Source organism: Bos mutus, chromosome 25, assembly GCF_027580195.1.
Source record: "Bos mutus isolate GX-2022 chromosome 25, NWIPB_WYAK_1.1, whole genome shotgun sequence".
NCBI lineage: Eukaryota > Metazoa > Chordata > Mammalia > Artiodactyla > Bovidae > Bos > Bos mutus.
Genome location: NC_091641.1, coordinates 15225398 through 15246540, shown reverse-complemented (window position 1 = coordinate 15246540; position 21143 = coordinate 15225398). Strand labels below are relative to the sequence as shown.

The 21143-nt window shown below is 56.2% G+C and overlaps 2 protein-coding genes across 4 annotated transcripts; both read left to right on the top strand.

Moving 5' to 3' along the window:
- Nucleotides 1–1282: 1282 nt before the first annotated feature.
- On the top strand, nt 1283–7623 carry PRR14 (proline rich 14). 3 transcript variants are annotated; one of them, XM_005888802.3, is made up of 12 exons: nt 1302–2833; nt 3594–3665; nt 3790–3958; nt 4533–4654; nt 4729–4918; nt 5204–5247; nt 5449–5558; nt 5848–6436; nt 6574–6643; nt 6727–6818; nt 7078–7149; nt 7240–7623. In XM_005888802.3, the coding sequence occupies exons 1-12, from the start codon at nt 2613–2615 to the stop codon at nt 7520–7522; spliced, it is 2034 nt and encodes a 677-aa protein (XP_005888864.2). In that variant the 5' UTR covers nt 1302–2612; the 3' UTR covers nt 7523–7623. The 3 variants fall into 3 exon arrangements, with proteins under 3 accessions (XP_070218905.1, XP_005888864.2, XP_070218906.1); XM_070362805.1 differs by lacking the exon at nt 1302–2833 and adding an exon at nt 2993–3193; XM_070362804.1 differs by lacking the exon at nt 3594–3665 and having other exon boundaries at nt 1283–2833.
- Nucleotides 7624–9056: 1433 nt separating this feature from the next.
- Nucleotides 9057–20773, top strand: FBRS (fibrosin). Its single transcript, XM_070363230.1, is given in 19 exon segments — nt 9057–10615; nt 10913–11092; nt 11826–11861; nt 11979–12008; nt 13085–13133; nt 13225–13525; nt 14877–15178; nt 15384–15589; nt 15705–15749; nt 15968–16063; nt 16300–16368; nt 17129–17158; nt 17541–17612; nt 17923–18043; nt 18140–18220; nt 19063–19146; nt 19288–19471; nt 19473–19493; nt 19589–20773. Coding segments are annotated over 19 exon segments (2943 nt in total). The 5' UTR covers nt 9057–10159; the 3' UTR covers nt 20169–20773.
- The last annotated feature ends 370 nt before the right edge of the window (nt 20774–21143 follow it).

Genomic DNA, 21143 nt, shown 5'->3' with positions numbered 1-21143 from the left:
TATAAGTGGTGGCAGGTGGGGAAGAGAAGAGGTAAACCATAGGCAGGACCAACTTCCCCAGGTAAATAAAAATTCTAGGAAGTAGCTGACCAGAGTGAAAGAGCCCCCAGAGGTGGTCTAAAAAGCTCCTCACTAGGGGAATGAAATTGGTGCTGGTACCTGGCTGGACTAAGTACTTCCCGGTGGAGGGGACTGAGGCTGACGGAAGCAATGGAGCCAATGGCCATCTTATATACAGGCATATAAACTCCAAACTCCTGGGACAGGCACCTGTCTGTTGCCACAGCATGGCACACAGACATTGCAATTTTGCTGAATAGTTGATGCGAACCAGAGTAACAACCCAAACTCAAAGTGTCCTATCACTTCTCACAGGTGGTTCTTTTTGTTTCTTAATTAAATATTACTTTTGGCTGTGCTGGGTCTTCATTGCTGTGCGCAGGCTTTCTCTAGTTGCAGTGAACGGGCTCCTTGGCTTCTCTTGTTGCGGAGCACGGGCTCTAGAGAGTGGGCTCAGTAGTTGTGGCACATGAGTTTAGTTGCCCCACAGTATTTGGAATCTTCACAGAGCAGAGATCGAACTCATGTCCCCTGCATTGGCAGGCAAATTCTTAACCACTGGACCACGGGCGAAGTCCACAGGGGTGGTTCTTGGCAAAGGGTTTTAAGTGCATTTCTCTCATCTCAACACCCTGTGGCCACAACCCAGCCTAATCCACCCTGGATGATCTAGAGCTCAGGCCAGATGCTTCTGCAAACAAAGATACTGAGCAGAGCAGCTGGCTTGAGGACCAGAAGGGATAGCGTACTCTGTGAGAAGGAAGAGGCAGTTTATTTATCATCCTTTTTACCTGCAGCCTGAGTCTTATTTATCAGGCACATTCAGATGTGCCTTCTCACTTGATCTTCTCATTCCATTTTGAGACAAGTATGGCAGGGTTTATTGTTCCCATTTTACAGTTGAGACCACTAAGGCCAGGACCAGTTAAGCAGATGTGAGACCCAGAGTCTAACAGGGTCCAGGGATTCTGAAGAATAGATACATGGATGTGCCAATCTCCAGCCACATCACCTGCTCCACTGAAGGCTGGGAGGGGCCTCTAATCACTGATCACCACACACTGGCCTTGCCTGGGGTATGTACACAGGCAGTGGGTAAGGTAAGAGTTGTTTAAAGGGTAGTTACAAAGAGGGGTGAGGCAGGACTGTGAGGGTACGAAGGCTCATCACTGTTGGCCTGAATTGAGGGCCAAGCCCTCCCCAACCAGATTCTCAGAAACCAGGCCCTTTCTTTAGCCTACTTCCTTTACCCTTGGCATTGACTTCTTCAGCAGACTTAGAGAATCAAAACTCAGATCAGGTTTGCTCTGCCCTTGAAAGCGTTTCATTAACCTGCAATCTGGGAAATACCTCTGTGTTTAAGCAGGCAGGTTTAAGTGAAAGCCTACAGGAGGCCTCTCAATTTACCAAGATGGAGAGGGATCTCTACTTAGAGCTGGATGCATTGCCATACCAGCAGGGACCCTCCTCATGCACCTGTGTAGCCAGCCCTGCTCCAGGGGAAGATAGAACACTTCTAGTTGAACCAGTTGTTGCTTATTCTCACCAGAAGTCTCATGATGGATTTCCAGAGGACCCAGCCAGCCTTGTACTACAGAGAGTGGCTGTAGTCCTAGGACACCTATCTGGTTGAGTCTTTCGTTACAGAGTTGGGGAGTCTTCACGTCCCACACCAACACTAACCAGTGCTGGTCTTTTTACATCATCCTTCCTGGGTCATTACTCTTATTACTCAATCCCATAGAAGAGAATTATGTTGGGCCGAGTCTTAATCTTCATTCAGGCCCGATTTTAGGCTTTAGTCTTTTTTGTTCTATCAGGAAAAATAAGTACTAGTTTGTACCAGCGAATCCTGGGGAAAGAGAACTAGTGGAGGCATGGGCTTTGGTAAAGCAGTGGGGGCGCGTTCACAGTCCAGAAGCCAGTACAAGCCCATTACCTACCCCCAACAGCAGGCTCCTGGTTTAAAAGTTTCACGAAGCAGCCTCTCTAAGCAGCAGGATCCCTGATCCCTTACTGCTAAGGATTATTTACACACCCCATCAGCCAGGCTCCTCTTCAGAGTGCTCGTGGGAACCCGTCCTCTATAGAAACCTCTCCTGCAGGAAGAGGTACATAACAGTCGGGTGAAGTGAACGCCCCAGCCTCCTCCTCACTTTGACTCAGCCCAGGCTCTCCAGGACACCGTGCGAGCAAAGAAGCTTGAGTCGGCACCAGCGCTAATCTCTGGCCCCGACCACCTCCTGCCAAACTTTTCCCTGGCAACCTGGTAACGTGATTCAGGAACCTAGAATGGAACTGGAAACCGACTCAATGGGGCCTCTCTAGGAAACTTTCACATATCGTTAGCACTCAGTTCACGTTTATTGGTCTAAGAACGAAAGAACCGGAAGATGCCCTTAAAAAACGTGGCGGTAGTCTAGCTTCACCAGAGTTGCCTCAGTAGCTCTAGAAACTTGCCCTAGACTTCGGCCACTCGCCGGCCAGAAAAGAAGACGCCGTGCGGTCCACTTTAAGTTAATCGAGGACAGCACAATCTGGGTTCAACTATAATGGCGGCACCGCCCAATTGGCTTCTTACCCCTAGGCATGATGGCCGCCAGGCGGCTTCAGTTAGTTTCTCACCACCCCGGAAGACCAGGACCGGCGATTGGGCGGTGCCCAAAGGCTCCGAGAAGAAGGCCCTCGGCGGTTGGGCAGTGCTGGGTAAGACTAGTTTTAAAGGAGCCGGAGGTGGGAGCCGTCGAAGACCCGGGATCTGCGGGAGGCGGCGGTGAGCGGCGTGCGGGGGAGGGCACCGAGCGGCTGGAGAGAGGGCGGGAGGAGGGAGGGAAAGAAACTTTTGAGCCATCTGGACCCGGGCTGGGGAGAGCGCTGGGCGGGGATCAGGGGAGGGCGGAGGGAGGGGGTCTGTGGGCGGGACCTCCCGGGATTGGAGTGAAGGGGTAACTGCTTGACAGTGGATCCCCGGGGATCCGGACTGAGTTCGTGATGCTCAAGCTCGGGCCGCCTCTGTCTGAGTGTAGCTTTACGGAGCCGAAGCTCACAGGGAGAGGAGGATACTCGCGCGGCGTCTGTTTGGAGGAACCGCGCTGGAGCATTGTGTCCGCGGGGATCCAGTCTAGGGGATCAGGTGGGAGGGAGGGCCGCCGGCTTGTGCGAGTATTGCTTCGGAGTGCTCAGCCACTCCCCGTGAAGAGATCCGGCGGAAACTGAGCCTCCGAGGACTGGGATCCCAGCTGATCCCGGGGATCTCAGGGCGGAATCTGCAGGGACAAAGGCCCCAGGAAGCTCGGCCGTGGGAGAACTGGGACCGCTGCAACTCAGATTCTCGCGGCTCAGACAGGGCGATCGCGGATCGCCGCGGCGGCAGAGGGGAGACACCCGTTCCCGGTAGCCAGGCGAGGGCGCCCTTACGCGCCCCAGGGCTCCGAACCGTGGGCTACCGGGAGCCGCGGGCGGACCATGAAGGGTGGAGCCCCACGGGAGGGGCTGGCCCTCACTCCCCGCTCCCCGCTCCCCTCCTACCCCAGGCTGGAACCTGGGATCCCCCAGGGACTCCCCGGAGCCGCCGCTTCCCCCATGGACTTGCCCGGGGACTCCAGGTGAGAGCGCACCCCGCCCGCCTGTCTTGAGCCCGGGAAACGGGGAGCCTGGTGGCCGTACCGGGGAAACCACAGGGCCAACAACAGGCTTAGGCGACCGTCCTCTGCTTTTCTCATCCTTCAGCACGCCTGGCCGGCAGCGTCTGTGCCGCCAACCCCATGCTGGAGCATTATGGGGAGCCAAGAGCCCAAAACGGCCGAAACTGCAGCCTCTCGGGGCCCCTTCGCCCTTGGAAAAAGCCTCTCGGCGGGTCCTGGCCGTGGTCCTGGAAGATGTCATGGCTGCCCGCATGGTGAGCCTCTTGAACTGAGAGGCCCCCTTCTTCATCAGGTCCCCTCAGTAGGAAAGTCAAACTAGGTCAAGTGAAGATCACTGAGGTCCAAACACCTCATTCTCACACTCATCAGTCAGTCTCCCTAATGCTTTTTTTTTTTTTTTGCTTGGCTTTCACTTACTCCAACCTGGAATTGGGCAGGTCTCTGGTGCCAAAACCACATCCCCACAATTCTTAAGTGTGAGAAACTCCCCTGCTTTCTTCCCAGCCCAATTTCTAGGCAATCCTTGGGAAGCAGGCTGAGGTCTTTGGCTCCATTGCACAGATTAGAAAAACTGAGGCCCCAACTAGGGCAATGACTCACTCCAGGTCACCCTGTCCTTTTCATTTATGCAAATAGCCTGGGTGACATTACCCAGGCCCCATACCAAGTAGCTCGGGCCATAACTGACCTCTTCTTTGGGGATTGCAAATGAATTCTAGCCACTATTTCTGTCATCTTGATGGCATAGGGCACTGTTAGGCATAGGGAGGCCCTTTTTGGTCCAGCTTCATTCTGTCACCTTCCTCTTGACATCTCCTCCTCTCTGAGGTCCCCCTGGAGCCCCAAGAAGAGAGTTCCACCCCACGACACCACAGCAACCATCGGGATTCTGTTCGCAGCCAGCCGCCTGCCTCACCACCCCGGCAGGCCACGTGGTCCCCACAAGCCAGGTGAGAATGGCAGAATGGGGGGGAGGAGCTGGGAACACAGCTGAGCCCCACTCATCTTCCCGTTCCCTCTCTAGGCCTCCCGACCCATTGCACCTATGTCGAGAGCCCTTGAGCCGTATCCGTCGGCCCCCTTCCACCCCAAGGCGGCAATCAAGGACAACACCTGGCCCAGAGGAGGGGCCTTCACAAAAGGTGGACCAGGTGCACCAGCCCACCCTGGTGGTGATGCTGCAGGACATTGCCAGCTCCAGACCCCGAGCTGAGGTATGGGAACTTCAGGGAAAGATGTCAGGGGTTCAGTTGGGGGCAGGCATGTCACTGGGCATAGAAGAAAGTTGTGGGAGGACTATGTCTGGGGTGGATTTTGCTCAGAGAAAGGAGGATGGCATTTTAGATTGGAAGACATTGCCTGAACAAAGACCTATATGAAAAAGTCTTTAGCATGAACCCAGGCAGGCATCTGGAGACTGACAGAGTTGGGATAGGGGAGCTACGGAGGCCACAGGGGGCTTCCCTGCCTCCCCATAAACACCCCCTGTTTATATCCAGGGCTTTGCTGATGAGGCTTCCAACTTCATCATCCCAGCGAGAAGGTGAGAGGGCTGGGAAGGGATTATGAAGACGTGTAGGTGGCAGCTCTTATCCAGGCAGCCAAAGCTAGGGGCATCAGACTTTACATGTCCAGTGCTTCCTTGCAGCACCTTCAGAAGCATTAAGGGACAGGGGAGGTCCTGGCTCAGGTGGGATCTGAATGTGAAAGGTTCCTCTGCCTTTAACTTGCGCCTTCACCCCAGAGCTGAGCCCAAGGTGATGGTTCACCAGCCAAAGCCTCCGTCCAGGGACCTGCCAGCCCCATCCCGTCCATCTGCCCTGTCTGCAAACCCTCTGGCGAGCCTACCACCAGGTAAGGACTCAGATGGATGAGAAGGAGGGTTCTGGAAAATTCTAGCTGAGCTTAGAAGTGTCAGATGCAGAGGTGGGGATGGGGCTTAACTCCCTCTCAGGGTGGAGCTTGGTGTGTGAAGATGGAGTTTAGAGTTCAGAGACGTCTGAACTTCTGAATTTAAGGCTTGGTATTTTAGGGCTGGGCTTATTCCTCAGTGGGCAAAGGTTAGTGTTTGGGGGAGGGACTAAGGTTCCTAAGTGGGGCTTAGACAGGTCAGAATATGCACCTGACCCTCTCCTTTCCTCAGCCCCAGATCCTGTTCTGGAGCCCCCATCGACCCCACCGCCGTCCAGCCTTTTACGCCCCCGCCTCAGTCCCTGGGGCTTGGCCCCCCTCTTCCATTCCGTCCGCTCCAAGCTGGAGAGCTTTGCTGACATCTTCCTCACACCCAACAAAGCCCCGCGGCCCCCACCCCCATCACCCCCCATGAAGTTGGAGTTGAAGATTGCCATCTCAGAGGCCGGGCAGCCCGGGGCTTCTGAGGGCACTGTGACAGTCAGTCCCCGGCCCCCTATCCGCCAATGGCGGGCCCAAGACCAGAACCCCTCAGCAACTCTCACTAAGCCCTCTCTGGGCCGAAGCCACTCCTGCCCTGACCTGGGGCCCCCTGGCCCAGATCCCTGCAGCTGGCCCCCTGTTCCAGCCCCCTCAAGCCGGCCACGGCCTCGGCGGCACACGGTGGGTGGTGGAGAGATGGCCAAAGCCCCACCACCCCCTCGGCCCTGTCTCCGGAAAGAGGTCTTCCCTCTTGGAGGAGTGGGAGGCTCTCCTCCCCTCGTCACATCTTGTTCGTCTACTGCATCCACCTCTTCCTTCTCTGAACCTGCAGAACCCAGGTAGTGCTCTTGATAAACCCTCCTTAAAGCTCTGGCCACAGGAGGGGGCCCAGCCTCCTACCCTAGTATCCAGTGGGCAGGAGAGGGGGAGGCAGCTGGGAATGCTGTTTGGCTCTGAGCCTTGACCTTCTCTACAGGTTGAGCTCAACCAAGAGAAAGGAGCCAAGGGCCCCAGAAGACCAGGTGCTTCCAGATTCCGAGACCAAGGTAGGGGTACAGGTGAACGGGGAGGAGACAAGTGGGAGCCTGAGTCCACGCTGCACTTTTTACCCTCTGCCCCATCTCTGCAGACCATCGGGAAGGTTTCTCGATTCAGAATACGCAGGACACCGGCCCGTTCTCAAATAAACCTCACACCAATGGGGCTGCCTCGGCCAGTCAGGTGAGAAGCTTGTCGTGCATGGATCTGAAGCAGGTGTAGGCTCAGGTCCCCTGAGTGTGGCTCTGCTTCCTCTCAGTCAAGCTTGGAGGACTCCATTTGTTCTGGACGTGGTTTGCATATAGAACCATCTGTCTGCCTCAGGCAGCACTCCTGGCTCCTGACAGATCCAAGAAACTGAAATATAGACCAGGCCTTATTTATCCCTTCTCCAGGCCCACTAGCCCCAGGTTTCTCAGTGACGTCTGCTCTTGGCTCGTAGGTTGAACAAGAAGGAGTTCAGCTTGGAAGAAATTTACACCAACAAGAATTACCAGTCACCCACAACCAGGAGGTGAGAAACTTTGAAGGCTTAGGGGTGACAGAGGGAAAACTGGAATCAGGGGGCATGCTGGTAACCTGGACTCCTCCCTGCCTGGTCCAGGACCTTTGAGACCATCTTTGAGGAACCCCGGGAGCGCAATGGGACTCTGATTTTCACCAGCTCAAGGAAGCTCCGGCGGACTGTAGAATTTCGGGACAGCAGTCTTCCTCGATCCCGGCGGCCATCTCGAGGGGCCCGGGCTACAGCTGGCAGGACCCTTCCTCCCAGTCTGGCCCCCAGCCCAGATGTAGAACCCCTGCTGCAGCAGCGACTCCAGGAGCTGGACGCCTCACTCCTGGAAGAGGAGGAGGAAGGGGATCAAGATCAGCCCCATCGGACTTAGAAGCTCCATTTGTCTGTCCATGCGTCCTGAGGGGGTGGGGGGAAGTCTCTGAGGCAGTTATAATTTTTTCTCTATATTTCTAGTAAAGTTTTCGATATGTTTCTGATTCTTCTGTATGTCTCTAGCAGAGTTTGAGATTCACTGCCAGTACTGGCTGATGTTTCTACTTTGGCCTGTAAAACTGGGAAATGAGGGTGGTACCAGGAAAGACCATGAAGTGGGATATAGGGAATGGGGTAGAGGAATGGTCATTGGAGATACCTTCTTGGGTTGAGAATTTTCCTATGCAGAGGGATACTTCTGAATCTGCTCCAGAAGATACTGTGACTCTGGACCCTGGTCAGGGACTGAGGGAATGCCCTGGTGGTCTAGGGGTTAGCATTCCATGTTTCCATTGCAGGGGCTGCAGGTTCCATTCCTGGTTGGAGGACTAAGAGCCTGCACACTGCGTGGCACAGCAAAAAAAAAAAAAAGAAGAGGCTGAAAGTCCTAGAGTGGACTAAAGCCCTGTTCTAGATAGCCCTGAGTTCCTTCTAACACACAGGCCAAGAATCTGTTGTTGGATTCAAGAACTAATAATAATCAGCTATAAGTAAGCACCTACAACAACCTGTCACAGGTACTTGACCTACAAATAGCCCTATAAGAATTATACCCATTTTATACATGAAAAAGCAAGCTGTCATAATGTTCACATTAAAAGGGAAACCCAGGGAACCAGAGAACACAAGCGGCACACTACATCTTTCATAACTTAAAGGTAGAATAGTGGCCAGGAGCACAGACTGGAGCTAAGCTTCCTGAGTAAATCCTGCTTAGGAAACTGAAAGTTTATCAATTCCCCTCTCCTGTAAAATGGGGCTGATGGTAGTACCTTCCTAAGAGATTTCTGTCAAATGAGTTCCTATGTGAGAAAGTGTCTGGCACACAATGCAAACTGTTTTTATCTTGTTAGCACGCAGACCCCAGGCCCGCACTCCTGCACCGAGCAATAACTGGACGCGAAAGCTTCCTTTACGCTCGACTGGCGCTCAAGCCGCGTGCTCTAACCACCCGGCACGGCGGGGGATCCCGCTGAGCGGCCAGCCTGATGGTTGTAGCATCACGCGCGTGCGCGAGAAGCCAGACAGCCTGTGGACTAAGCCAAGCGGCAGAAAGGGAGAGAACACATAACTGGCAGTGTACAGTGTCCTTCCGCGGCCGCGCGCCACCCAGCGGCCAACTGTCCCCAACGACTCGCACTCTAGATCCAGATCCTCGGCTAGACGCCGTCAGGAGAGTAGCCAATAAACGAAGAGCAGGAAGAGGCGGGGTCATCTGGAGGACCGCCCCAAGCGCCTACTTCTAACCAGTTGAGTCACAAGACTTGATGAGGGGCGGAGCTAATCTGACGTATACCAAATCCAAGATTTGAGGGCGGTTACATATTACTCACTCCCTCCCTCCCGCGTTTGACTCCGCCCCTTCGACTTGACGTACACTTCTCAGCCTATCAACGGCTAAGCCTGTAGGGGGGTGAGGGGAAGGGGGCGAAAAGTGGGAGGAGACAGAGAGAGGAAGGAGGCGTAGGCTGAGGAGGAAGAGGGAGGAGGGGCAGGGAAGTCCTGGCGGAGAAGAGGCCCAAGACTCCAAAGGAGACGACAGGAGGGTGAGCTGGAGCTCCCCAGCTGCCCAGCTGCCGTTCCGGATTCTTTAAGGCGAACGTCAGACAGAGACGGAGGAAAGAAGGAAGAGAATTTTATGTCGGCAGACAGACAAGCTCTACCCGTCACCGTTGCCTCACATCCGGGGCTTTGGAGGGCTGGCCCCTCGGCCCCGCCCCCCACCTCGCGCCTTTCATGGCGACCGGAGGCGGAGGCTGGAAGAGCTGGGCCTGGAAGAGGCCCCTTTAAATCTCCTTAAAGGGGTGGCCACCTATCTCGGCGGACTACAACGCCAGCCTTTAAAGGGGAAGCCGCCGAACAGACGCTGACAAATTGAGAACTGTGCTGTTGGGAGAACTGGAGCGAGCAGAGGATTCTCATCGCCACTTCTCAAAGCAAGAAGTCCTTTAAATTCAACTTAAAGGGGAAGTGGCCGTTTGTGGAGGACTAGAAACTAACTCCCGAGCCCTTAAAGGGGCGGCCTGCTGTTTGGAGAACCTGGGACTCCTTAAAGGGGTGGCCTCTTTTAGCCGGAGGACTTGAGGCACTTTTAAAGGGGAGGTCGACGTTTCGGGGCGAGCTTTCGGCCCCTTTTAAAGGGGTGGCCCTTCCTCTTCTTCGGGGAGACTTGTCTCGACCCCTGGTAGGGGGCAGCCACCGAACTAGGCCGGTCGGACACCGTCGGGTCGTCTTAAAGGAGTCAGAGACTGGACAACTTGAGGCCTTGCCTTAAAGGGACGGCCGCCCCGTTTTCGCTGTCTCGGCCCCGCCGGCCCCACAGGGGGGGCTCTCGGGCTTGTCGCCCCGGGGGCGGCGCCGGCTCCCTGGGCCTTGGCCTTGGGGCACGCTCGGGGCGAGCAGATCCTGCTTTAAAGGGAAAGCCGTGGCCCTCTCGTCCCTGTGCAGCCGCCAGCGCCGCGCCTGCGACCCCGGGCCTGCGGACAGGCCGCTCCGGGGCCCGCCGCCTCCGGATGCGGCGCTGAGGGCGGTCGCCATGGAGACGGCAGCGGCCGCGGCCCCGGGCCCGGGCTGGGCCGCTGAGGGGGAGCGGCGGCGGCGGCGCTGCTCGCGCCGAGACCGAGACCGGGAGCAGCGGCGCCGCCGAGGTCCCGGCGGCGACGCGCCCCGGGCCCTGTTGGCCGCCCCGCGCGGCTCCTCGTCCTCGTCGTCGCCGCCGCCGCCGGCCAGGCCGTGGTCGTCAGCTTCGTCTGGAGAGCGGCCCGGAGGCCCGAGACGGCGGCGGCCGCGTCCCAGGCCTCGGCCCCCGCGACCCCGAGCTCGGAAGCGGCCTGCTGGCTCGGGCAGCCGCGGGGAGGAAGAGGAGGAGGAGGAGGAGGGGGGCGCAGACGATGGGGAGGCCGAGGAAGAGCCTGAGGAGGAGGAAGAAGAAGAGGAGGACTTGATCGATGGCTTCGCTATCGCCAGCTTCGCCAGCCTCGAGGCCTTGCAGGTGGGGCCTGTTGGGGCCGGGGACCTTTGGGGGGCTTCAGAGGGCCCGAGAGAAGGGTACGGTGCCTGGAGTGGGTGGAGTTGAGGGGGGAATGCTGGCACCCCAAACCAGAGCAACCGGCTCCTCTGGCCAGGCCTCTGCCCCACCCTGGGGTGGGAGGAGGTAGAGCTAGTCTCCAGGGACCAACCAGGTTACCGGGCCCGAGAGCCACTTTGGTAACTTGGTCACCCCTAGAGAGGTGGGGAGCTTTCCTTTCTCCACCATGTATGTACTTTAGTCCCACCTCCTCCTCCACAGAAGGATGCGTCTCTTCAGCCCCCAGAGCGACTGGAGCATCGGCTGAAGCATTCTGGGAAGCGGAAGAGGGGGGGCTCCAGTGGGGCAACTGGGGAACCAGGGGACAGCTCTGATCGAGAGCCTGGCCGGCCCTCTGGGGATCGGGCCCGAAAATGGCCCAATAAGAGGAGGAGGAAAGAGGTGAGCTTGCCCCAGATCCCTGTCCTTTAAAATTCTGAGCCGAATGTTCTTCACATAGACCCATTTTCCATCAGCAGTGCTGCTACCCATGGTGAAGTGACCCCAGTCTCTCAGGTCAAAGAGAAAGGCAGAGCATATTTGAGCGCCCACTGCCCCATCCCGGACTGATAAAGACATGTCCACAGTCAGACTTTCCTGCTTTGGGCTGATACTGGGTCTGCCTTGAACATATTGATAATTCAGAGATGTATCAAAAGGACGTAGTTGAATCGTAAATTAGATATGGTCTCTGCACCCCTTTTCAAGTCAGTGTCAGTCTAGTAGGAAAGAATCTTTGAGCAAACACCTAGACCAAAACTTGAGAGGCACCAGAAGGTAGAGATCTGGGAGAGATGCTGCAGAAACCCACATGAGGAAGCCACTCATTCTGCCTGGGGGATGGGAGGAGGGTTGTGGTTAGGGAAAGCCCCCTGGGATGTCTTAGTCAGGCCTTGAAGGATAGTCATAAGTTGCTGAGAAGAGAAATAGGGCTAAGTTGTTTTGGGCAAAAGCGCAGAGATGTGAGAATCTGGTAGATTTGAAAAGTTGCCAGGGCATTGGGAACTGGGTGGGGAATAGAAGGAGACTGAGAATAGGTCATGAGGGGCCTTCAGTGCCTTGCCAGGGAGCTTAGACTTTATCCAAAGGCCTCGCCAGCCAGCCTCCCTTACCTCTGGACTCTGGTCTTTCTCAGGCCTCCTCCCGTCATTCTCTGGAAGCTGGATACATAGTAAGTGCTCTCCACCTGTATGGGCCCCTCCCGTTCACTCCCTGTCTGAAACACCCCTTGACCTTGGGTCCCCCTTCTCTTCCCTGTTTTGACACCTCTGTCTTTCCTTCTCCCCAGTGTGATGCAGAAAGTGATCTGGACGAGAGGGTGAGTGGGGCTAGAGCTTGTTGGGTGGGCAGTATTACAGCTCATAAAATGAACTGTGCCTTAAAGGTCTCCTTGTACAGCAGACAGAGTCTTCCCTTAAGTGGGGAAAGGGAGTTATGTCGAGCCAGAAATGGATGTTTGGGGAGGATGCATGGGACAGGTAGGCAGGTTGGGGGGTGGGGGGGATTGAGAAAGTAAATGACAAGTTTTATTTGGTAATTGGAGCCAATTGACCAAAGAATCAAAGGCCTATGCCTTGCTATGCTATCCTTTCCAAAGCACTTGGAGATACCAGTGGTTCTCCATGGAAACCCAGGGTGGCTATGGAACCCAGTTGGTTCTTCCTGCTGGTTATTAGTCTGCTCCTATAGATTACAGTCTGTAGACAATAGTCGTGGCAGTGAGGACGCTAAACTATTGTACACAGTGTAAGAACGTAAGCTATAAAGGTGTGTTTCATTTTGCTTTTAGGGCTGATGTGCTAGCTTTCAAAGTGTGTTCTAGCAGTTGATGTTCTTCTCCTGTCACTAACTAAACGTGTATTCCCTGATGTATGTCTTGCTGTAGTTTAAAAAGTTGACTGGACAGGGACTTCTGTAGTGAAGCAAATAGTCTTTGTCCATCTGATCGGGGCACAAGTGGGAGACTGGGAGCCTATTGTCAAGAGAACCTGAGTCTGAGTTTTTATGAAGAATCTCCAGATTTCTAAGTATTCGCAGTTAGTTTAAAACTTTTGGTGACATTTACGGACCAAATAGATCTATAAGCCTGGTAGACAGTCTGGGCCAGCAGTTAGTGATATCTGACATTTTTGCCTTGATTTACTTGTTTCTCTGTTACTTCAGTACTGCCTCAATTCAATCTTCCTGGCCTATCAAATGCGCAGGCTTAGTTGCTCTACCCGTTTCCCCAAGCATTGGGCCTCCTAGAGCCCACAGTCTTGAGTGGATTTCAGCTAAGCTGATGGAATAGACTTGTCACCACTACCAGTGCCTAGCCAACTCCAGAGGCTGTTGGCCTTCCTGGGTGAAGGCCTGACCTGACCAGAACCTGACTGTGTCCCTATCCTTCCCCAGGTCTCCGATGATGACCTCGACCCGTCCTTTACTGTCTCAACCAGCAAAGGTTGGTCCCAAGGGCTGGGGTTGGAGATACGGGCGGGAAATTGGGTAAGCATGGTCCTTAACTGAATATGTTTGCCGTCCTGCCCTCACAGCCTCGGGCCCCCATGGCGCCTTCAATGGGAACTGTGAAGCAAAACTCTCCGTGGTCCCTAAAGTGTCGGGCCTGGAGCGGAGCCAGGAACAGCCCCCAGGGCCCGACCCGCTGCTAGTGCCTTTCCCCCCGAAGGAACCACCGCCTCCACCAGCCCCTCGGCCTCCTGTCTCACCCCCTGCACCCCTGCCGGCCGCCCCCAATCTGCCACCCCCACCCCAGCCCCAGCTGCAGCTTCGGGTTTCGCCTTTTGGCCTCCGCACTTCCCCCTATGGCAGCAGCCTGGACCTCAGCACTGGCAGGTGAGTGATCGGGAGGTCTGGCCAGGTCTGGAAAGGCCTAGTCATTTTGCTGCCAACCCCTGCATTCTGTGTCTGGGGACATGGGTTGGTTCTTATGGGATATCACTTGAAAAGGGATTTGGGGGCTAAAAAGTTTGAGAGATACTGTGGGACAAATTTAAAGAGATTACTACAGGACTTCTCAGAACCCTTTATACGTTGACTTGCAGAGGAATCCAGTTTGTGCCGTTTCCCAATTTTATTCCCCAAGTTTTTTTTTTTTTTGTAAGGCACATCTCTTAGGAATAGTGTTGTTTGGAACATACTTTGGGAAATGCTGACATAATGACTAAGAGTGCTGACTTTGGTGTTATTCAAACCTGGATTCAAATTCTTACTCTGCCGCTTAATGGCTGTGTGATTTTTGACAAGTCACTTAACCTCTCTGAGCCTCAATTTTTTCTTTTTGTAAAGTGAAATAATAATAGTACCTTCATTGTAAAGCTGTTGTGAGGATTAATTATGAGTTAATGCAGTGTTTCCCAAAGTGTGTACACACTTTTGTTAGTGGTGTGCGAGGGAATTTTAGATGGTACGTGAGTAAAATTTTTTCAGTTTTGATGTGTTTAAAAAAAAAAATACAAGTAGTACCTCAGCCCCTTAATTTTACACATTGCTGTTTGGTGAGGCCAAGTGGAAAAGAAACTGAGTTAAGTTTAAAGAAGTAAAAGATACAAGGGGTCCCAGGGATGCGGCAGCAGTTGGGAAGGTGATGTGGAATGTTGGAGACTTGGATTAGCATGTAAAGCAGATGACAGTACTTGGCATACAGCAAGTGCTCAGTAAAGGGTAAGAGTTAATGACACTTCAAGGATTGATGCAATTTTTGTTGTTATCATCATTTTTTCCCTTATTGAGAAAACTAAGGCTCAGAGAGAGGCAGTGACTTGCTCAAGGTCACCCAGGGTGTTGATGGCAAGATGGGCCTAGAATTCAGGCCTCCTGACTCCTACACCAGTCCAGCGCAGCGCTGCTTCCACTGGCTTCGGGTGGGAACCCAGGTGGCCTGTTGTAATTAAGCGTCAAAGTGAATGATGTTTTGTGCTGTGATTGAGTCAGAAAAGGGAAAGACCAGAGGCGTCAGAAGCAGCTGTGTGGAAGAAGAGACAGGAGGAGGGGGGTTTGTTGGGTGTGGGAGGTACCTCCGTCTGAGGATGGGTTCCCTGGGTGAGGGGTAGGGGTCCTGGGGGCCAGGTTCTACCACCTTCCATGTTGGAGAACCAGGGTCAAGGTATTTCCCAGGCTTCTGACCCCCTCCCGTCAGAGCTGGCACCTCCCAGCCCCTCACTCATCTCCCCACTTCTCTCCCCAGCTCTTCACGGCCGCCCCCCAAGGCCCCGGCCCCTCCCGTGGCTCAACCTCCCCCCTCATCATCCTCTTCGTCCTCTTCCTCCTCATCTGCCTCCTCCTCGTCCGCGCAGCTCACCCACCGGCCCCCGACGCCCTCACTGCCCCTGCCTTTATCCACCCACAGCTTCCCCCCTCCTGGGCTTCGGCCCCCCCCACCACCCCACCACCCCTCCTTGTTCTCCCCTGGCCCCACCCTGCCCCCACCCCCACCCCTGCTGCAGGTGCCAGGGCACCCTGGGGCCTCAGCCGCTAACGCCCTTTCTGGTGAGTTTGGGATCCTGGCCGGGGGGCGGGGGGCCATGGCTCTGGGCTTGGGCCCATTTGACTTCGGGGCATCTGGACCTTAGCAGGCAGCAGGGCTTGAGGAGGGAGTGGCCCAAGGCCAGAAGGGAAGGCCAGTCACCCGGGCCCTAGGAGGCTGCCATGGTGGCTACAGATGTTAAAGCCTTCTCCCCCTCCCCTCCCACAGAGCAGGACCTGATCGGCCAGGACCTGAACTCTCGCTACCTGAATGCCCAGGGTGGCCCCGAGGTGGTGGGGGCAGGGGGCTCGGCCCGGCCCCTGGCCTTCCAGTTCCACCAGCACAACCACCAGCACCAGCACACCCACCAGCACACCCACCAGCACTTCACCCCTTACCCCCCGGGCCTGCTGCCACCCCACGGCCCCCACATGGTGAGCTCCTCATTGGGCCAGTGATGAGACTCAGAGACCTGGGGGGAGGGTGTGGCTTCCAGGGGAAAGCCCTGGGTTCTTGGCTGGCAGCTTACTCTTCCCTTCTCTTCCCTAGTTTGAGAAATATCCAGGAAAGATGGAAGGCCTTTTCCGGCATAATGTGAGTGTGTGTGTGTGGTGCGTGGGCATTGATATATCAGTGTGTGTGGCCCTGACTGTGGGGGTCCAGTCTTCAGCTTCCAAAGCAAGAGCCTTGAGCCTGGGAGAGCTCCCTGGGGGAGGGTGGGGGGTCTAGGGTGGAGGCCAGAGGACCAATGAGCAGACCCGCCCTGGGCTCCACCTCCACCCCCAGTTGGACTAGTCCCCTTCTCTCCACAGCCGTACACGGCCTTCCCTCCCGCAGTGCCCGGCCTCCCTCCGGGCCTCCCGCCGGCTGTCTCCTTTGGCTCCCTGCAGGGGGCCTTCCAGCCCAAGGTGAGCTCCCAACCCAGACACCACCACCACCTCCCACCCCTTACAAACCCAGACACCCCCAGAACCATGTACCTTCTAATTGCCCCAAACCACGCCCCTCCTCCTGCCCTCACCCTGTGGATCCAGGTTTTTTCAAAGCCATACTCCCTCCCAGTCCCAGCCCCCAGCTTGATTCTAGCCCCCTTTTATGCCTGGCATCAGCTTCTCTGACTGATCCCTCCACTCCCCTTTCTCAGAGCACGAACCCCGAGCTGCCACCACGACTGGGGCCAGTGCCGAGCGGGCTTCCCCAAAAGGGGACACAGGTGAGGGGGGTCAAGGCAGGTCCTCAGGGAGCTCGAAGATCTGTTGAGGGAGAGCAGTGTTGACTTGAGAGTGACCCCCTGATCCCTCTCTTTAATATGTGATCAGGGGTATCCCTGAGAATCTGAGGAGAGGGAATTTCTGTCGGTGAAGAGTTTCTCAGGCATGAGGGATAGGAATTTTGTGAAGTTGCCCCAGAAATAAGATTATAGGACAGTAATTTTTATAAGAGTTTTCAGGTTTTTTTAAGTCACAGCATTCTATTTTTCCAAATGACATCACACTAGGAAGTTCTGTTCTTAACGAAAAGATAAGCTGCCCCTTTGTGACGAGACATGGGCAACAGCCTTAAAGCCCAGGGCTCTGGGAACATGGTGAAAAGCATAGGATATAGTTCCTAAAGAGACTAGTCCAGAGGTTTTCCAGCTTGTTTTAACAATTGTAAAGGTATTTTTCTAAAGAAATCTTAAGCAGTTCCTCATTATACATGAAGTTGTCAGTCAGAGAGCTACTCTTTGAGAAACCTGCTGCCCACTAACCCATTCTACAGCCTTCCAGGCAGGGCACCTCCTTGGGGCCAGGTTCAGTAACTTGGTACTGGAAGGGAGATGCCTGGAGTTGGAGAAGCGGGGAAAAGGAAAGGTTTGAGGGTACCACACGAGAGGTGCTTGGGTGGGTGGGGTACTGGGGACTATGGAGATGAGGTGCCCAGGTCAGTAAACAGGTTTGAACTGCCGCCAATCTCTGCTTTGCCCTTCCCAGATCCCTGACCATTTCCGGCCACCTTTGAGGGTGAGTTTGGTGAGGACCTCAGGCTGCATGAGGCTGGGGGCTGGTGTCAGCGTGTTTGTCTGAGGGGTGGGTCTTGCTTGGGAATAAGCCAGAAGCCCAAGACATGGAGGCAGCCAGATGGAACAGCAGGAAACGAAAGGCTTGCAAACCGCAGGCCCGGGTTCACACATAGCAGGCCGTGGGACCTTGGGCAAGACTGTTTCTCTCTCTGAGCCTCAGTTTCCTAGGCTGTGAAATGAACCTAGTCCTAACCCTTCACTTGTAGGGGTTGACAAGTGGGGATGTTGTATGGCGATGCTGGGCCCAGGGCCAGGTCTGGAGTGGGTGATGAGTGAACGTTCTTTCCTTCCCTTTCCCTTTGGTCATCCTTCTGGGGCGGCAGAAACCAGGGAAGTGGTGTGCCATGCACGTGCGCGTGGCTTACATGATCCTGAGACACCAGGAAAAGATGAAGGTACTGGGGCCAGAGGGCTGGGGAGAGCGGGCCTGCCTGAGCTCTGGGTGTCTACCTTCAGTGGAGCTTGGCAGAATCTTGGCCAGAAACGTCTTCTCCTATCCTTGGTCACTGCCTGAGCAATTCCACAGTCAGTACTAGGTTCTCTAGCTAACTGGGGGGTGGTCAGAGAAGGTTTGGAGAGAGGCAGAGGCCCACCCTCGCCCTCCCTTGGCACCAGCCAGCTCTCGGAGGGGGCCTCAGGGTGGAAGAGCAAGAGCGGGACCACACCTGCCTCCTCACTCACTGCCCCTCTCCCTGTCCCATGCAGGGCGACTCCCACAAGCTTGACTTTCGGAACGACCTCCTGCCCTGCCTTCCGGGGCCCTATGGGGCCCTGCCCCCTGGGCAGGAGCTCTCCCACCCGGCCGCCTCCCTCTTCACTGCGACTGGTGAGTCTGGCCAGCCCTCTCTGGGCCTGAGGGTGCCCACCTGTAGCCCAAGGCCCACCTTGCACACACTCAGCCTCATCCGCCTCTCTGCCCCAGGTGCCGTCCATGCTGCAGCCAACCCTTTCACGGCAGCTCCCGGGGCCCATGGACCCTTTCTGAGTCCCAGCACCCACATTGGTAAGAGCCAAGGGCATGTTGGGCAACCCAGGCCTTGACCCTGACTTCTTGGAGGTGTTAAGCGGGGGATTGAAATTAAACCTGAGAGGCAGCTGGAATGGAGGGTAGACCTGGGTCCACTTGCTTTGTGACCTCAAGCAAGTTACTCTCCCTGCTCTGAGCCTTGATCTTACAGTCTGTAAAATGGGATAACGAAGGGCAGAGTCATTGCCCAGCTCAGTCACTGTCTGAAATAGCCAGGAGTAGTGGGGAGAGGCGTGTGGAGGAAGGTTGTGCAGCATGGTCCCTGGCTCCCAGTGGTTCCGCCAGCTTCTTGGAGAGGTTTATCCTAGTTTGGATGAACAAGGAAGAATTGAGCCGGCTGGCCCAGGGAAAGGTGTTCTAGAAGAGGCAATTGTGAGATTTCCCCAGCTGGCAGGTTAGGTGTTCTCACGGCCATGTAACATACACACACAGTCAGGGTTCAGTTGCATGTGGGTGGGAGGCAGCTAGCAGAGGTTCTTCAGGGGAGTGGCTGGCTGTTGAGTTGGCCTGGGTGGCGGGTATAGGGGAATGTGGGGTAAGAGCCTGACCTTGGAGTCAGAGGCCTGGATTAGGGGTACCGCTCGCAGGTTAGATGACCATTGATGGGCAAGTCACTTCACCTCTCTGAGCCTGTTTGATCTTCCTTAAATGGGAATGATCCCACCTCCCTCATGGAACTTATGCTGTTAAACAACACATTGCACATTAAACCTCAGTACCTTTCCAGGGCCTGCTTGCTGACCAGCCTCTTTGCCAGTCCATGATGCCTGCTCGGAGCCGCCGCCCAATGCTCTGACCGTCCCCCCTTTCTCCCACAGATCCCTTTGGGCGTCCCACAAGCTTCGCCTCCTTGGCTGCCCTCTCCAACGGGGCCTTTGGAGGCCTGGGCAGCCCCACATTCAGTGAGTGCTGGAGGGGATGGGGAGGGGTGGGGTGGGGACTAGGGCGGTGGGTTGCTGTGCTCAGGCAGGGGGCCAGGAGGGTGCCTGAGTGGGCCCTACCACCCCTGGCTCCCATTGTCTTTTGCTCTGTCCTCTGTCTAGACTCCGGCGCCGTCTTTGCCCAGAAAGAAAGTCCAGGGGCCCCACCAGCCTTCGCCTCCCCCCCAGACCCATGGGGCCGCCTGCACCGCAGTCCTCTGGCCTTTCCTGCCTGGGTCCGGCCCCCTGAGGCCGCCCGGACCCCGGGCTCAGACAAGGAGCGGCCGGTGGAGCGGAGGGAGCCCTCTCACCAAGGAGGAGAAGGACAGGTGTGGCTTCACGTGCTCCCCACCTGCCCAGCCCTCTGCCTGCTGCCCACCATCCATCTAAGCTCCTTCATCCTCTCCTTCCTCACCTCCCCCAGGGACCTCCCCTTTTCCCGGCCCCAGCTCCGAGTTTCTCCTGCTACTCCCAAGGCCCGGGCTGGTGAGGAAGGAGCCCGGCCCACCAAGGAGTCAGTGCGGGTAAAGGAGGAGCGAAAGGAAGAGGCTGCCGCCGCTGCCGCTGCCGCTGCTGCTGCCGCCGCTGCCGCCGCCGCCGCTGCCACCACCGGGCCCCAAGGCCTTCACCTGCTGTTTGAGAGGCCCCGGCCACCCCCATTTCTGGGCCCTAGTCCTCCAGAGCGCTGTGCTGGCTTCCTGGAGCCAACCTGGTTGGCTGGGCCCCCTCGCCTCGCTAGGCCGCCCCGCTTCTACGAGGCGGGCGAGGAGCTGACTGGACCTGGGGCCGTGGCCGCCGCCCGCCTCTATGGTCTGGAGCCTGCCCATCCCCTCCTCTACAGCCGCTTGGCTCCGCCGCCACCACCGACTGCGGCCCCAGGAACCCCTCACCTTCTCAGCAAGACCCCACCAGGAGCCCTTTTGGGGGCACCACCTCCACTTGTGCCCGCCCCCCGGCCCAGTTCCCCTCCTCGGGCCCCTGGCCCAGCCCGGGCTGACAGGTGAGGGAAGGGGAGGGGCAGGGGCATAGCTCCATCCCCCCTTTCTTCTGACATGGTTCTAGAGTTGAGGTTTTCGAGCCAGGGCTGGAGGGCAGAGATCTTGACCTCACCAGCCACCTCTGAGGTCATGGAATCTGGGAGCAGAAGTCCCAACCCCCATGAGATCACGCATCAGTTGGACCTTGGGGTCACTGGGAGGGCAGAGGTCACAAGCCTCTAGAGAGGTATGTGTGTGTGTGTGTGTGTCTGTGAGAGAGAGTGTGTGTGTGTGTGTGTGTGTGTACTTGAGAGTGGGGGTCATTTCAGAGGTCACATCTCATGATCTCCTGAGGTGCACCATCGCCCCTTCTGAGGGCCCCTAGGCCCTTGGCCCGCCTCGCCAAGGGCTCACTAAGCCAGAGGCCAAAGTGCCCCCCTCCTCGTCACCTACCACCCAAGTCCTCATGCCCTCTCAGGGCTGGGGGAGGAGGGGCTAAAGGAAGGGGGGTTCCGTGTACATATTTATCTCCCCTTCCACATAGCCCCCCAGACCTTTTGTACATTTTTACAGGGGTGCCCCTCCCAATAATCCCCCTTCCTGGTTAATTAAATCCTAAGACTGGTGCTGTGTTCCTAGCCTCTGGCCTCTCTGTGGGGGGAGGGGGAATTGAAGGGGGAAGAGCTGGGAGGGGACAGGCAGGAACCCAGGGGTTATTCCTGGGAATACGGGGACCAGCAGGAGGGGGACCAACAGGGGAAGGGACCTGGGTACCTAGGCCAGAAAGAAGGGCAGATGCTTCATGCTTGACTGACAGCCCGGGTTCCCCCACCTGCTCCTGTTACCTCTGTGCCCCCACTCCCCAAAGGCGCAACCTCTAAGCTTCATACTCCACCTCTTAGTGGCTTGGTTCCCCCCCACCCACTCTATTCCAAGTGCCCCCAGGATTCCTGGGCCCTGCTCTCCAGAACCCTGTCCCCCAGAACCCTGCCTCAGGCTGAG

Excerpts from the sequence above, each read along its gene's own strand:
- PRR14 (XM_005888802.3), top strand. The coding sequence starts at position 2,613 with ATGGCGGCACCGCCCAATTGGCTTCTTACCCCTAGGCATGATGGCCGC. Across the intron at positions 4,919-5,203 it reads GCTCCAGACCCCGAGCTGAG|GGCTTTGCTGATGAGGCTTC; the intron begins GTATGGGAACTT and ends GTTTATATCCAG. Across the intron at positions 6,437-6,573 it reads TCTGAACCTGCAGAACCCAG|GTTGAGCTCAACCAAGAGAA; the intron begins GTAGTGCTCTTG and ends CCTTCTCTACAG.